Source organism: Rhipicephalus sanguineus, chromosome 2 (genome assembly GCF_013339695.2).
Source record: "Rhipicephalus sanguineus isolate Rsan-2018 chromosome 2, BIME_Rsan_1.4, whole genome shotgun sequence".
Classification (NCBI taxonomy): domain Eukaryota; kingdom Metazoa; phylum Arthropoda; class Arachnida; order Ixodida; family Ixodidae; genus Rhipicephalus; species Rhipicephalus sanguineus.
The window spans coordinates 28,795,525-28,812,067 of record NC_051177.1 but is presented as its reverse complement, the minus strand read 5'-3'; the positions used below and the strand labels follow the sequence as shown (position 1 = coordinate 28,812,067).

The window sequence follows — 16,543 nt, the reverse complement described above, 5'->3', positions numbered from 1 at the left end:
GTATCGCTTAGTTTGAGTCTGTGGCGCGTTCGGGAAAAACATAGGTGTACAAAAAGGAAGAAAATTTGTCTACTTCCTGGAGTTGTGGGAACTTCATGAACTTCCAATACATTATTTAAGTGCGACGAATGCCACTTACGTTTGTTTCGTGACGCCCTAGTGTCGACGACGACCACCCGCGGATATTTGAGAAAGCGTTTACGAAACGCAAGGCTAGTAATATCTCGAACGAAGCCGCAGAGCCGTGATGTCCCATTAGTGCGCTGACGTTTGATATTTCAAGTCTCGCTGTCGTGAAAATACGAATACGGCAAGTGCTTTGCTGTGTACTTGATAGAACAGAGGCGTCCATATGTAATGTTGGACCAAGGAATGTCGTCGGAGCTAACGCTAACGTTCCTCACATCCTTGTCTGTCGTGTGGGCACTGAGAAACTTTCCATAATGCAACGGCTTACCGCGTTTCAACGCCCCTTTCGAAGAGTGTCGCTCTAAGAGTAAGGCTTAACGACTACTCCTCGACATACACCTGGTTTCGCAGGGCGTGCCGGGGGGACCCCCGGGCATGCCGTGCAATAACGCGCGCTGCCTGGCGACCTGCCGGGAGTACAACCCTTCCGTTGTGAGGGCTCACTGCAGTAACACGGGATCTTGCAAGTGCGAGTGGCTACAGCCGGTACGTGCGAACATCAATTATCTTGTATACCTCGAAAAGAGCTGCCTCGGCGCTGGGCTTCGCGACGAACAGACCGCATATCTCAGCGCCTACTGTAATAGCGGATGCTTTTAATGTCATTACAATGTTCTTGCGTGAGCGGTAATCCAATTTGACGTTTCCATAATACCGGATTACCGGACCCTGGTAGCCTCCGGTACACTAGGGATTGGGGAAGGGTAATAGAAAGATGAGAAAGAGAAGAGGGAGTGACGAAAAAGAGCAGTGTATTCACTGAAGCGTTGATATTTAAAAAGCACGAAGTTCACGATTAGGCCGTTGCCGAAACCTTACACGCTCAGCGAATTAGTATACACTCGATTGGTTACTGTATGTCCACACATTACGTTCCTTCAGCGCAATTAGTTCGGGGTACGGTACTGACGGAAGCACAATAATGAACCCCGACTGCGTCCAATTAAATTACAGTTTTACCGCCTAATTTACAAGGAATGTCAACAGCATGATCCAAGGTAAAAGGCGCGAAGACGACGACGGACAGGAGAGAGACACACACGCAGGGCGCCACTTTCAACTATGTTTATTCCGGAAAAAACATGGGTGCCATTTATACAGACAGCGCTGTCATACTTCATCGCTGAGCAGTCGCTTTCAGAAAACGCAGCTCTTTTTGTGATAATGAACGCGACTGCGAAGCGATGAAGTGTGACAGCACTTTCTGTATAAATGGCATCCATGTTTTTATCCCGAATAAACATAGTTGAAAGTGGTGCCCTGCGTGTGTGTCACTCTCCTGTCCGTCGTCGTCTTCGCGCCTTTTTCCTCAGATCATGCAGTACCAACACGCCCACGTGTCCACGCCAACGTCAACAGCTTCTGATGTTTTGCTATTTCACAACTGAAAGTTACCAAGTATCTAGGATAACTAAGATTGGAAAAAAATCCGAGCAGTTAGACCCATGATTCATGCGCATACTAACTCCGTGCGACTGGTGACAATATTATTTTTGTGAAGCGTTCAAAATTTGCGCATAACTCGTTCAGAGATTTCCTCTGCAGCAAAAGAGGTATGCGATGTCAAATGCCCAGGCAGCCAGCAGCCAAGCGCTCTTTTCGGGGTCACTATTTTTTGTGTTGGTAAAGTGCTGTTCTTTCCAACGCAGCCACAATTTTCCGATAAGTCAGCTACAGAGCATAACACGTGTGCGTTGAACACACAGACATGTCACTTAAACCACTAACATAAGCACGCACAACCATTACCTATACATAAACCACAAACACTCCGGCTTGGTGACTCGCTCTAAAACTTGCGTTGCGTCTCCGGCCATCCCATACCCTCTAACTCAAAAGAAAAACCTTCGCTTACTTTTACAGCACTTCAGAAGGACATCCACGTTAGGATATGATGTCTTTCATATATTCCCAATTTATTTCGGACGTTAAACCCCGTTAATGAGTGACTCAATGAATGAATGAATGAATGAATCAATCAATCAATCAATCAATCAATCAATCAATCAATCAATCAATCATCAATCAGTCAGTCAATGAACCCATTTCCCACATTGACATCCAGTAACAGATGATTCACAGTGACAACATAAACACCAGCAATTTCCAACCACAAACAACTAAAAGACCCTGTTGCCGATATATCTGTTTGCGCGTATAACAGTAGTCAGCAGGCAGAGGCCTTCACTGACATTATTGTGCATCCCGTTGACGGGAAGCGCTCTTAATTAGTTTTGCTTCTAGAGCACGTAATGTGCATTAATTTATCGCCGCATTCGGCCCGTTACGTTTGCAGCCTCACGAGCCGTGCAACGTCCTCAAGTGTGACAGACAGTGCCGCATGGATTCGAGGAAACCGTTGATGAACGCCCGCTGCGCCCCCAACGGCTCCTGCAAGTGCACCTATCGGGAGGTGAGAGCAACGCCCACGCCTTGCGAATGTTCGTTTGCCAGTGGGCGGAAAATAGCACGACATAATAGTAACGGTTGTTGTTTTATTCACTAACTCACTGCAAGAGCGGCAAGCCATGACTTCTACCACGCCCACGCGAGCGTGCACAGATGCCATTTAGAAGAAAAGCCTCGGCGTTATGGCGTTCATCTCAGCGGTCGAAGCGACAGAACAATTAACTGCGGAGCCGTTCAAGGGACCGCCCTGTCGTCTTCTCATGCCTCGCGTTGGCGTCATGCAGGTCACACATTCTATACGCATAAACCGAGCAGACTGCACGTTTGGAACGCCAGCGTCGCCCGTCGGCGACGCTGGCGTTCCAAACCGGCCTTATGCCCCAGCTGGCATAACGACAGTTTGCTGGCGTTACGTTGGCGTTATGCTGGCGTAATGCCCCAGCCAGCCTCACCCCAGCCAGCGTCTTTCGTCAGTCCTGAGCCAGCGAAGCTGACAGCGGAAACCTCAGCGTCGGGAGTTAGACACAGATCTACGGAAGAGAGAAGCGGAGGTTAAACGCTAGCGTAGGGAGTTAGACGCACCGCGCTCGGAGTAGCAAGCAGTTGAAAAACAGTAGAAAGGAGACCCTAGAACAGCAAAGTAGATAATCGCAGCAAATAAATCAGGTAATCACAAGACAAGAACAGAAAAGGATATAAAATATCACATAATTACACGAAAAGACTCACCGTAACAATATCAAGGCAGACTAAAAATTCCACATTGTGTTCAATCAGTATCAATCCAATCATTGAGTTGTACGATCTTTTTTACAACTTTAAAAAGGCGGATGTCATGCAAGAAAACTTTACTAGCCTGCTTTTCATGTCTGTCTGCTCTTTTTTTCTTTCTCTCTCTCTCTTTTGTTGGTACAAATAGACACACTAAAAATAGAATGAGCATTTTATGTCTTTAAAACTTTGCGTAACCAACGGCACTAAAGCTAATTGTGTCTGATGTGCGAATACGATTCGCAGTAGAGATTAAGAAGGAAAAAAAAAAAAGTTTCGGGAACCGGATAACAACCTTGTAGCCGGAAGGCCAACAACACCTCTCGCGGTGGCTTAGCGGTAGCCGTAAAACCGCGTAATAAACGAGGATTAACTCGCATTCATCTCTTTTTTTGCAGCGCGTTATACAGTCAAAACAGCTTCTCGTGAAGTTGGTACGCTTAAGCTCCCATGCTCTCTTTACCATACCGACCACTTAGTTCTTTCGTCGTCGACATAAAGACACGCGTAACCTTCTTTTCTAGCTATTTTGCATCACCTAAGGCTTCTCTGTCTGGTTTGTTCGTTATTCTCTAAGATGGGGCCGTGGCCTTCGCAAGAACTTCAACCGCCCCATTCAAACACGTGTGAAACCAAGCAATGCATTCGTTAGAAAACTTACTTCGAAGTAAAGGTCGCATGCCAGTGACCAGTGGTCAAGCACTTGTCGTTTGGATCTCAAATGTCTTGAAAACACTTAAAAATGTTACGCAGCTTCACGTAGCTCGAGACATAAGATTTGAGGCTCCACAACTACGCAGCAAAGGGAAATTGCAATTTTGTAAATTGCGTTTGGTGAACAGTGTGGAAAGAATGACTTGTACGTAAAATGGGTAGAATACGTATTTCTTACAAATTCCATGAAACATATTACACAAATACGAGTACTGTGACGTACTGATCCTGTCTGCTTAACATATATATGTGAGGTGCAGCTTAATGGACCTCTTCAGCGGAGTCATGAAATTCTGAGAAAAGAACTACTTTTTCGCTCCTTTTTTTTCGCACTGTACCATTCTTGTCAATTTTTTGTGATGCAGCAGAGCAGACCCGTAGCCAGGAATTTTTTTCGGGGGGGCGGGGGGGGGGGCACTTGCTGAAAACCTTGACTTTTTGAGAAAAACACCCGTTTTTATTATTTATTTTTGGTAAAAACACATACTTCACCAAAATTTCGGGGGGGGGGGAGGGGCTATACCCCCCCCCCCCTGGCTACGGGCCTGCAACAGAGTGCTCCTATTCAATAATGAAGAGGAACGATTGGCATCTACGTGCCTGAGGCCCGAAGTTGCAGTAGAAATCCGTACATATTTCTCAGAAAAAAAATGCCACGCAGTTTACAAAAGTTTGTCGTGGTTCTGCTTTCTTTTTTTTTTTTTATCTAGGAAGCTTCTTCCACCTTACGAGCTTTGACAGAAGTGATTCACCATATTAATTTGAACTAGATTTGTCGCAAGTCACTACTGTATAAAGTTTTATTTTAATTTAATTTTATAATTGCTGAACGATGGCGTTAGTAGAATCTGTGGAGCTTGTCTCTTTGAAAAATTCGCCGCATGCTTTCGTCAGACGCTTACTGTACCCCCTGTTCTCTCTCTGTTGAATTTTTCTTTTCAATAACGAGTTTTCGTCAAATTAAAACATTTGTTGGTGATATGAAACACACACACAAAAATAAAAAATAACGCCACATTCAGTACGTCCCGCCGACCCCTAAACAAGCGATATGCTCACAGAAGCGCTCTTCTCTGCATTGTGTGTTACATTGTGGAGAAGCTCCTTACTTCTACGAAAGAGATCAATTTGTAAATAAATCTACAATTTTATTAGCCCTTGAATAACACTGCTTACAAGTGATCGCGCGATTTACGCCATTACTTTTCTTTGCCATTGTACGCAAGCAGCATAATCTGTACACACACAAGCAGCGCAAGCGTGTGTACAGTTCGCAAGCCGCGCTGTAATCATTAGCCCAACAACGTAATGTGCAATGTGTGCAAGTGTGGAGACATTGCAAAAGAATTCAGGGGGTCAATACAACAGTGTGACTGAGATACGCGCCAAACCAATGCTTTCAGACGCAGTGTTTAAACTGACGCCGTAAATCTCTAACTAACTTAACTAACTTACTAACTTAACTGCAAGGTAGAAAGAAAATCTCTTTTTTCGCTGCAGCTACCGCCAATATGAGCCTTTTTTAGGCACCACTCAATAGTCTTTAGACACCAGTCAACCACTAACCAGTAACCACACTTCCCGGGCACCTGCACTGGGGGTTTATAAACCAAGGTCAAAATAAAGTATACATTCCGGCTTACTTCGTCAGCATTACTAGTGTTATCTCCGTGTTAGTGTTATCACTGGTATATAACAGTCAAATGAGCGCAAATGCTAGAAGCCCGTCTACTTATATTTAGGTGCACGTTAAAGACCACCAGGTGGTCGAAATTTCCGGAACCCTCCACTTCGGCGTCCCTCATAATCACATCGCGGTTTTAGAACGTAAAAGCCGAACAGCTATTATTATTATTTCATACAATAATCAAAGCATGTTGCAACTCTCCTGTGTGCTGCTACTGACCTAACACTTTTTTCTAGATGTACGGAGGACGGTGACCAGCAAAGCCATGCGAAGATGTTCCAGCAGAGCCGTCTAACCTTCACCCACCAATAAAGCGAAGTCCTGCTGAAGCGTGGTGAAAAACCGTTCAGCCGACGCGTTCCACGGCAACACCGCTTTGTCGATAATTCGAGAAAACAAAAATACATATGTTTGACTATACACGATTGATCGAACGAAATATATATGCGCATCTGTCTGTGCACTTGTGAATAGTAGGCGATTCGTGATTTTACAGCCAGCAAACGTATTCGTAACTTCAGGATACCGTTGCCTATTCAGATATCCGAAATAAAACTTGGAAATACCGTCGCAACGTTGGCGTGTTCTACCCTGACGGTTACGCAGGAGATAAGAGCAAATTTTGCGTGCTTGTTATTGTATAGCTAAGGATTCGAAACTTTGATAACAAACTTTCGTCTGCTAGAAGGAAAAAAAACAAAAAGGCAGAAGAAAGCTCTTCAATCTAGGTTGCCTGACGACAGAAGCAATCATACAGATTTTATCAAAGTTCAGGCGGCTCGAATCTTGGTCCACGGCAAATTAAGCAAGCGCTCGTTATCGATTATTAGCCAAAATTATTGCAATACACCTCGTCGCACTATAAAATCCGCGTCGCACTTGCGCAATGCTCGAGCGGAAATGGCAGAACACTTCCGTCTCTACACCTCCCCTTGCGAGCGTGTTAACAACTTCCTGCATAAAAGCTTACGCGCGCCATGAAAGCGTGAAATGATTGCGGTTGTCTGTAGATGGCTTCAGTTTACGTCAATGAAACCGCTATGCCGCAGTACCAGTGCGGTAGGAAGCTACGTTCGCGGCGCCACGCAAATGTTATCAATTATATCGCACGCAGGTCCTGCCATTATACTGGCACTGAGAGTGATAACGTCTCGGTCGTGTCTTTATCGCAATGAAGCAGTTTTACCGCAGCAGTGAATATGCCGCGTTGACATCGTTATAGGGGTCATATCGCAGTACGTTAATTAAGAAGCTGCGTCCATGACGTCCCGTGCAAACTATCATTTGTTCTCATTGTGAACACATCGGACGCTTCTCTGTCCTTTCTCTTCATAGCGTTCCGAAATTCCCATTTTTTTAAGACTTCCTGCCACCGTCAGAGCGTAAAACCAGTTTCCTGCGGACTTTCTTTTTTTTCTTGTCAAGAAAGGCTTATGCCCCGACAAACAAAAGTCGAGTGTCACAAGTGTGTGGCTGCGATTTCGACACTTGCTGCGAATAACCCGAAACTGAGCTGAACAACAAGACAGTAGGTTTTTGATGACCTTCATTTGTATCGCCTTTATTGTGCAGGCCGCCGGCACACTGCCAACGTAAACGGCAGAAATGGTTATGGCACAGCATAAATGACGTTACACATTTTCACTTAGACGTTCGCGTACATTCTTTATAATGCATCAATGGCTACTGCCCGACAGAGAAATCCGGAAGAAGCAGCAATGTGATGCAACGTCGAAAATGTGCACAATTTATGCGTAACGTAAAACGTAGGGTTCATTCCATGCCGACGAATACGTTACCAAATGGGCGACAATGTCATATTCATTGCTATTCGCTAAACACTAAATGTGTGGCGCAGAGTACTAAATATTGATCATTTACTGACCCGCTTCGACCACGTCGAACTTGCATGATTGTTAACCTAATAGCGAAACCCAATTACACATACTAAACTACTTATTGGTCATCACTAAATGTACGAAATACAAAGTTGTGCAAATCCGCAATCGTTACTGCTATTTTGCCACACTAAGGGCCTGATATACATTCTCTTCATTAGAAATTTAATTGAATTCCGGGATTTTTGCAAGCCGAAACTACAATCTAATTATGAGGCACGACGTAGTAATGAGTACGGATTAATATTGACTACTCGTAGTTTTTTAGACGTGGTCAACTCAATATTTGTACACGAGCGTTCTTACATATTGCTTCCATCGAAATGCGGAAGCCGCGGCCAGTATCGAACCAGCAACCTCGATATCAGCAACGTGACGTCATAATCACTATAAGCTACCGCGTAGGAATACACATGCCTTCAGGAACCAGAGCAATGAAATAGTGTTCTTGTACATCGCAATGCCAACAATGGAAACTGCCTCCTCGGGCAGCGAACTGGGCTCGGCCTTGTTAACCTCCTCGCCTTTTAAGTGCGAATGCACTTTATAAGCGACCCTGAATCCGCCGTCCCATAGCAACGGCGCGAGGAGCGGAGAGGAGCGTCTGTAGCAACGGCGCAGCGACGTCACGCCCCACGTGACTGCGCGCGCTCCGCCCTCCGCTCCGTGGCTGCGCGCGCCCCGCGCATTGCCTGTGGTGATGAAGGCCGGCGGCGAGACGCCGAACGAAAGCGTGCGAAGCGAGCCGAGCACCCCGAAGCCGATCTGGCGCGGGGACGCGCGATGCGTGAGCGAGCGCGGGCCCTCGAATTCGACCGGCCGGACGCGCGCTTCAAGCGAGACTTCCTGGACCGCAGCTTCGGATATAGCTGCGCGGTGTGCGATCGACTGTGGTTCGACAACAACCTGAGCACCATCTCGGGCGTGCGCAACGCCGCCAACAAGTTGAACGCGTTGCGGGTTCTTTGGAACGAGTTCCGAAGGCAGATCATCATCATCAGTAAAAGTGCTTTGCACTTAACGGCCAGACCTCCGTGGGTCGGCTGGCGCGTGCTCTCTCGCTGCCGTCGCTTTCGCTCGGCTCTGCAGTTTAGTCGCGCGCGCCCCCTCATAGCATCACCCCGTGCTTCGCACTTCCTCATACTCCCCTTCGGGGAAATGCGGGTTTTTTTCTTATGACTTTTGCTTTCCCTCTATCTTACCTTCTTATCGTCGTCGAAACTTGACACCACAACGTTGGCATGTTGATTGATGAATCTACCGCTAGATAGCGACCACAAGCGTACAAGACTAAACTATCAAATGCAGTGCGTTAGCCAACTCTGCTGGGATACCGTGCCGCCACCCACTGTTCGTTTTTGCCACTTTTGCCAAATGTATAGCTTCTGTTATGCAAAGGTTAAAAATCTGAAAAGGTGGAAGAAGTGGGACGTACGAACATTTAGGGCGAGCAGGTGCCCACCTTGACCACCGACTGTGCTCCCATCGTAAATCCGTCGTGTAAATAGTCACCCTTGTAACGCAACGATGTGTAGCTATGTCAAAGCATTATAGTCCTACTTAGATTTATACAGAAATTACCACATCAAGGCGTGAATCTACGTCCGTTGCCGTCTTTTACAACGTTTTGCCAAATACTTCCAACGTGTCATCCTTCGCTTGAACGACATATTGTAATGCTTGTCCCTTCATTTTGGTTTCTGATTTTACAGAATACGTCGTCGTTCTCTTTTCCGTTTTGTCGTCATTACACGCTAGCGCCAAACGTAGTATGCCAACTAAGTCTTGAAAAACCTGACATCAACAGCAAACGCTGCATTAGCTTTTGCACCATTTGAAGTCATCGACCTTCAATGTTTCATCTTCACGTGGCTCTGGGGTAGGCACTGTTACGCACGAAGTCGGTAGAGAAATGCAAGAGGCACAGCAAAGACTACCTGCCATAACGCAACAAAAAGTTGAAGCGCAGCACCAGTTACGTCCACTTCAAGCTCTGCTTACTTTCATGACCTTTCCATGTTTAGTTTAGTTTTTTCTTGATCGCATGCACGTTGTGTGACAGGAGGCGCGGCTACTTCAAGTTGCGGTGAACTTACCCTTGGCTTCAATTCTGGCTTCATGCGGTCACTCGCTGTGGTTGAATCGACGAAAGAACAGTTGTGTGCATGCGCTCTTCCTCGTAATGTACCGGTCGCGAAAAACTGTGTACAGGTCATGCGAAGCGAGCACAATGTGGTTCGTCAGTTGCATCACATTGCACGTCTAACGCATTCAGATCCATCCAGGTAACACAAGGTCTACACACGTGTAGCATCGCCGTCATATCTAGCAGTGGAATGGTAGCCAACACAAACAAGTATATGCCGATAAGTCTGCAGTAACGCTTACCGTACTCGCCATTTCGTCACTTCTTAGTTGGCAATGCAAACGTATAGTTCCCGCAGAAAAGGATTAACACAAGTGACCGTTCAGGGCAGTAGTCGCTTGTAATAATCTTTTTTTCTTTTTTTTGCGGCAACTATACTTTACCTTGATTAACGTCACTACTCCAACAGCGTAGGCCTTGTATTGTCTGTAGATTTAGGTGATGCTATCAAGCTGATTTTTGGAACCAAGTTTCACGCCTGGCTTATAACCCTTCTTGCAACCTCGTTCTCGCGCTCATACTTGTTTTGTTGTTTTTTTTTTTCTTTGCAGGTCTGCGACGAAGGCGTGTGCAGGCAACAGTGTTTGGCAAGGCAAACAGGAAATGCACGAACAGAGTCATTTTGTGAGAACAACGCGTGCCACTGCAGGTACAGCAGGGTAGTGTTCACACCAAACAAGCGCTAGATGGCGGCGGCGTTGATGACCACCCGCAGTCTTCATTCATGCTGGAGTTGTTAATAAAACGGCGAAACTTCGTACGCACGAGTGTTCAGTGCCTTTCTTTAGTTCTTTTCCTGCAAAAAGAAGAACATGATTAAAGGTATAGCGCGTCGAGCTATCGCTAACGTGCGGAAATTGTTTGGAGCAAAACAACTTCTTACGTGATTCGTTCGCATGCAGCGATATCTAATTAAAGATTCGAGAGCTCGTGCACGAAGGCACTTCATTGTGGAATATTCCAAATCATGGTTTTGTGCATGCAAAGCCAAAACTTTTGGGGGGGGGGGGGGGGGGGGAGCTCAACCCCTTCTCACCCTAATTTTTTTAAATTTTGCATGTGTATATACATGTAGTACACGCACACATACAAACGCACGCATAAACATACATGAAGTATGGTCGAACCACCCCCTAAGAAAATAATTTCTGGATACGGTACTGATGTCCTGGTATTACAAGCTGTGTTCCCCTTACTCTGTCTTTGTTCAAAGTGTGGCGTGGGCAAGCTGAAGTCTTTTGTGTTCAGCAAACAACGCTAGACATACACAGGGCAGAGTAGAACAAACACAAAATGTCTCACCTAGCCAGGGGGAGGGGTTCAACCCCCCTCCCCCAGTTCAATTTTGCATTTGTACATATACATGCCCGCATACAAGCACGAACCTTCATAAAGTATGGTTGAACTTCTCCCCCCGCCTCCCCGAAAAAAATTGGTGGCTACGCCCCTGCATCTCACGCTCAGGTGTTATGAGCCACTGTAACCACAAAGTAGCAGTAACGCTGGCAGGAAGGCTGGTTGGCGTTAGTCAAAGGTGTTTAGCTTATTTATTCGCAATATCCGCTTCATCTATAGAAGCTTCAGTATGAGTTTCCTCTATCAGAAATGACACGACGTCGCCGGAATGTTTCGTACAAGCTTGCGAATATGCTTTTCAGTGCAAACGCAGCACGATCGGTGACTGGTCTACTTAGTATGAATTCTCCAAAACTTATTTAGCGCAACAAAAAACGGAACAGGAGAAACAGAAAGTGTCTTGTCCTGTTGTTTCTCGTGTCCTGTCTTTTGTTGTGCTTAGTAAGTTTTGGCGATCAGTGAAAACGTTTTCACTCATTTTACTCTGAGAATTTAATAGCAGCTTGACTCCAACGAATCCCCTGCTTTCACCGACTACGTTTCCTCTAATTCAGTAGCCACGCGTTCACGATCTGTAAACAATTAGGTCATGAACGCGTGAATTAAATATTGCGCTGCAGCATGAAACCTACAACTATGAAACGCGGAATAATTACGGAATATGTACGTAGACAATCGCACACGATGTTTACAAACGTTGTGCATTATCTACATAAGTTCAATAATTGCGCATGTATTAGTAAACAATTTTCACTAATGAGGTAAGCACCGCTAACGGTAAAATTTACCAGTTTGCGCAAGACTGAGGTTAACAACAAAACCATTGGTCCCACTGTCATACTTATCTCCTGCACCTTTTATTTTAAGTATTATATGACCCGAGTTAACCGGGTCGCACTGCACCATGTATACATCAATGTGCGGCCTGCCCCATTCGCCATCCATGGCTTGTATGTTTTCGTCTCAATTTTGATATCTTCAATACTGCCTTAGCAGACCTTAAAAGCATAAACATACGAAATCAATTAAGTAATTTAGTACAAATATGTGCCCGTGCCATTGGTCCTCCCGAAGCTTCTATACGGAATCCCGCACCAGACATTGCAAAACAAGCTAAGAAAAAAGAATGATAGGAAAACAAACCTACAGCTTGGTATTCTCAAGGCTGCATCTTCATTTGCATATATTTAAACCTTCTACCCATCGTGCTTGTCTTGTGGTTATGGTACTCGACTGCTGACCCGAAGGTCCCGGGATCGAATCCCAGCCGCGGCGACCGCATTTCAATGGAGGCGAAATGCTAGAGGCCCGTGTACTTAGTAGATTTAGGTGCACGCTAACGAATCCCAGGTGGTGAAAATTTCCGGAGCCATTCACCACGGCGTCCCTCAAGATCATATCGCAGTTTTGGGACGTAAGAACCCCAACAATTATTTTAACCTTCCGAAACTTACCTTACCTCGTTTATTCGAATATATCTGGATCCAGCCCTCTTGTAGTGGTCCCGCAGACTTCTCACCGCTACAGAATTTTAGTGGTATATGCATAAGGTCCACGACCGTGTTTGCACACCACCTAAACTAAGTCAATAGAACTTTTCAAATTGGAGCAAAATTTGATTTTACAGAAAGAAAAAAAAAACGCAATGAAAGGCAGTTCACTTCAAAATACGTTGCTGCGCGGAATGCAAACTAAACTTTCAACTAAAATTTAGAGCCATGCATTAACCTCGTACACTTGCTAACCTGCATCATTTTCGTGTAACGTTCAAGTGCTCAATTTATACTATACCGCATACACTTTGACCCCCATCTCAATACCTGATGCCCAAATCTATAGAAGCAATAATGGTTTCAGACGGGTACTTTTGATATAGCGATCAGGGCCGGTCCGGATTAGGCTCGATCAGGTGCTACTACGCGGTCACTTTTAATCGCGCCAAACTCGATACGTATTAGGTTGGACCATGCAGCAGTGAACGCTGTTGATCGCAATCAAGAAATCCGATCCGGATCGGCCCTGATCGCGATCAAAAGTGTCCGTGTGACACCGGTATGAAATTAAACCGCTCAGCTCGAATTGGAAAGTGGAAGGTTATAGAGTAACTCATTCTACAGAAATCTAGCAATGTGTAAACGCTGATTGTCGATCTCTCTACGATGTCAAAGTCTATACTTGAAGAATAAGTGATAAAAAAGTCAGCACACTTCCCCGATTAGCTAGGTTAGGAAGAGAGTTGTCGATTACGTACCGAGAAGTAGCTACGTCGTCATAGCTGATCGCCTGACGGTCAGCCGTGGGCCCCGTCTAAGCCAAGTTTCGGCGTCCTGTGCGCGCATTCGCGGTGCCCCAAGTGCTCCACGCACATTTCCTAAGTCTACTTCGCATTCGTAAACGAAAACGGAAAAATAAGAAATGGGCAGAAGATGGCGCGTTTCATAAATCACTGTCGCTTCTAGGCGGACGTCGTGCAAATATACAGCAATGACCCAAGCGGATCCATGTACAACACTCGCGTGCGTTATCTTCCTAAACAGGTGGCCCCATACAGAAAGGGGGAAACGTACGGCGGAAGTCCTCTCGGTGTAGGAAGGGTGTTAAAGGACGTTAATCACGAGGCCGCCTTTCATCTCACTTCCAGCCTCACTGAAGTTTCGTCTCTGTAAGACTGCGCGTGACTTTCATATTATGCCGCATGCGTGTCCCACTGCGGCCCTGGGGAATGGCTGCCTTAAAATGCAAACAAATGAGCGAGCAAACAAACAAACAAACATCCCTCTTAGATATGTGCATGCGTGATTGGACGTCTTCGTGAAGACCAGAGGAGGACGTCCTAGTAAAAACTGCAGGCATCACGGCGGTGAAAGGCCGCTTAAAATGAAAACGAACGAATACACCTAAGATGTGCGCTCTCGAGATGGTGCCAGCAGCCCGGGTTTTTTTTTTTTTTTTTTTTTCGCGCCATACCCCAGGGAAGTAGGCACAGAACGTTCGCTTTAATAAAGAAATTAATATTTTGATGACGCATATATATTGCAGTAAGGATGTTTAGCTACCATCTTATTTATTTATTTATTTATTTATTTATTTATTTTGTATCCCCCGCGTCTGTTCCACAGAAGGCCAGCAACCAGCACATCTGTTGGAGTAGCAAGTAGGTCTTCATTTAATGTAAATATTTCTGTCCCTAGGGTGTGTCCAGATGAGATCGAACACGAGGTCCCGGTCACGATTCCCGATTTTGATGAAATTTACTGTAGGTCTAGGCATTACATCCAGAACTATTGTTTCGAAGCTTGTTTCGCGAAAAAAGTTTGTTCGCCTGAAAAAATATATAGGGTGTGTCCAGATAAGATCGAACACGAGGTCCCGGTCACCATTCCCGATTTTGATGAAATTTACTGTAGGTCTAGGCATTACATCCAGAACTATTGTTTCGAAGCTTGTTTCGCGAAAAAAAATTTTTTTTCGCCTGAAAAAAAAATATACAAATTTTGGCCGCAAAAAAAAAAAAAACACTTTTCCGCCAATTTCGCGATTTCTGAATTTTGAGCGCACCTAGGGAAAAAACAGTGCACTTCTTCGTCACAATATTTATTCCCCTTAAAGAACAAGTGAAATACAATCTTATGAGTCTTTTATTTCCCTTGCTTTTTGAAGCACTTTTGAAGAAAAAAATCACAAAATTGCCGTCAGAGTTTTCGTTGCATATTATGACATTTGTTGGCACTTAACGGCCTTTAACTTTCACAGTGATGCATTCCTTCTCTCGTTTGTCCTCTGAGCGTAGTTTGGCGCGCAAGCGGGCCTCATCCGCAGTCGAAGTGGCACTCATGTAATGTGAGTGCCCGTAGCATCGAGCGGCCGCTGCTGCGGGCTTCTCAAGCGGCTCATGGCAAGACAAAGGTTGCTGAACCATGACACCTGGCTGGGCATTTGTTCGTGTGGAGCTACTGATTTGTGATTATGTCACGTACAAGTATTTTTAGCAACTTATCTCCGAGTTTCAGCACATAACGAACGACGCGGCCGCTAGGCTGGCATGATATCACATTCGACGCACTCTAACTTGTTAGCAACCAAAATAATGCAACGTCTTTTTTCTGCAGAATTGTAGATGACGTCGTCCAGAATTAATCAGAGGTATTTTAAAAAAAATTAAAAATGGCCTTTTTGAGAAAATCATTTCAAAGTCCGGCGTTTTTGGTAAATCACTTACGTTACAGCCCACTTATCGAGTGAAACAGAACGCGATAAAACCATGCAAATTATTTTAAAAGAGAGCGAAAGCATCAAAGTTAATATGTACCGAGTTTTATTATCCTCACTTTTACTTGTTCGCAGCAATAAATTCCTGAAAAACAGGTATTTTGTACGATTTGCCAAGTTCGTGATTTTTTTTCTTCAAAAGTGCTTCGACAAGCAAGAGAAATAATAGACTCATAAGATTGTATTTCACTTGTTCTTTGAGGCGAATAAATATTGTGACCAAGAAGTGCACCGTTTTTTCCCTAGGCGCGCTCAAAATTCAGAAATCGCGAAATTGGCGGAAAAGTTTTTTGCGGTCAAAATTTATATTTTTTTTAGGCGAACAATTTTTTTTTCGCGAAACAAACTTCGAAACCATTGTTCTGGATGTAATGCCTAGACCTACAGTAAATTTAATCAAAATCGGGAATGGTGACCGGGACCTCGTGTTCGATCTTCTCTGGACACACCCCCTACAGCCTTCTCCAACGACTCTTGTTTATCTTATTTTGCGGTAATGCGTTAAACATCAGAACAGAAAAAAAAAACAGTTAAAGATTCATTTTGGAATTTTGCGCCTCCTCTCCAGGGCCACTAAGTCAATGTGACGTCACGAATCGTAAATATCTTGGTTTTTATTTATTTATTTCTTACATTTGGACTTCGCGGTTCATTAATGTTATTCGCTTTTACCTATATATATATATAACACGAACTGACTTTGTCTTTAATCATTGACATCACTTCCAAGACCGCGTGGTATCTTCGAAGTTCTCGTCTACTCGGGGTAAGATCAAATTGCTTTTACTTAACTTTTTTTTTGTATTATGGTTGAGCGTGATGATGTCCTCATCCTGATGGTGCTCACCTACAAAGGGGGATGGGCCAAAAACCGGGCGGCAGGATGTTTAAGGTTAAGACTTTTAAGGAGCAAAGGAAACTGGAAATTTAGATTACAAATACAGCATCGACTAAATTAAAATGCTTAAATAGCAAGCGGTCAGACTATCAGATGTGATGTATGACGGCGATAATGAAGGATTTGGAGCCAAGAATAAGAAATTAGAATATGCTTTATTACTACCATAACCCAGATCGTTTTTTTTTCTTTAGTTTTGTTCCATA

At 44.7% G+C, this 16,543-nt stretch overlaps 1 protein-coding gene across 1 annotated transcript; it reads left to right on the top strand.

Annotated features, from left to right (window-relative positions):
* Positions 1–535: 535 nt before the first annotated feature.
* LOC119381132 (uncharacterized) lies at positions 536–10,650 on the top strand. Its single transcript, XM_037649104.2, has 3 exons — positions 536–675; positions 2,486–2,602; positions 10,366–10,650. The coding sequence occupies exons 1-3, from the start codon at positions 565–567 to the stop codon at positions 10,498–10,500; spliced, it is 363 nt and encodes a 120-aa protein (XP_037505032.2). The 5' UTR covers positions 536–564; the 3' UTR covers positions 10,501–10,650.
* The last annotated feature ends 5,893 nt before the right edge of the window (positions 10,651–16,543 follow it).

Excerpts from the sequence above, each read along its gene's own strand:
- LOC119381132 (XM_037649104.2), top strand. The coding sequence starts at position 565 with ATGCCGTGCAATAACGCGCGCTGCCTGGCGACCTGCCGGGAGTACAAC. Across the intron at positions 676-2,485 it reads AGTGCGAGTGGCTACAGCCG|CCTCACGAGCCGTGCAACGT; the intron begins GTACGTGCGAAC and ends TTACGTTTGCAG. Across the intron at positions 2,603-10,365 it reads GCAAGTGCACCTATCGGGAG|GTCTGCGACGAAGGCGTGTG; the intron begins GTGAGAGCAACG and ends TTTTCTTTGCAG.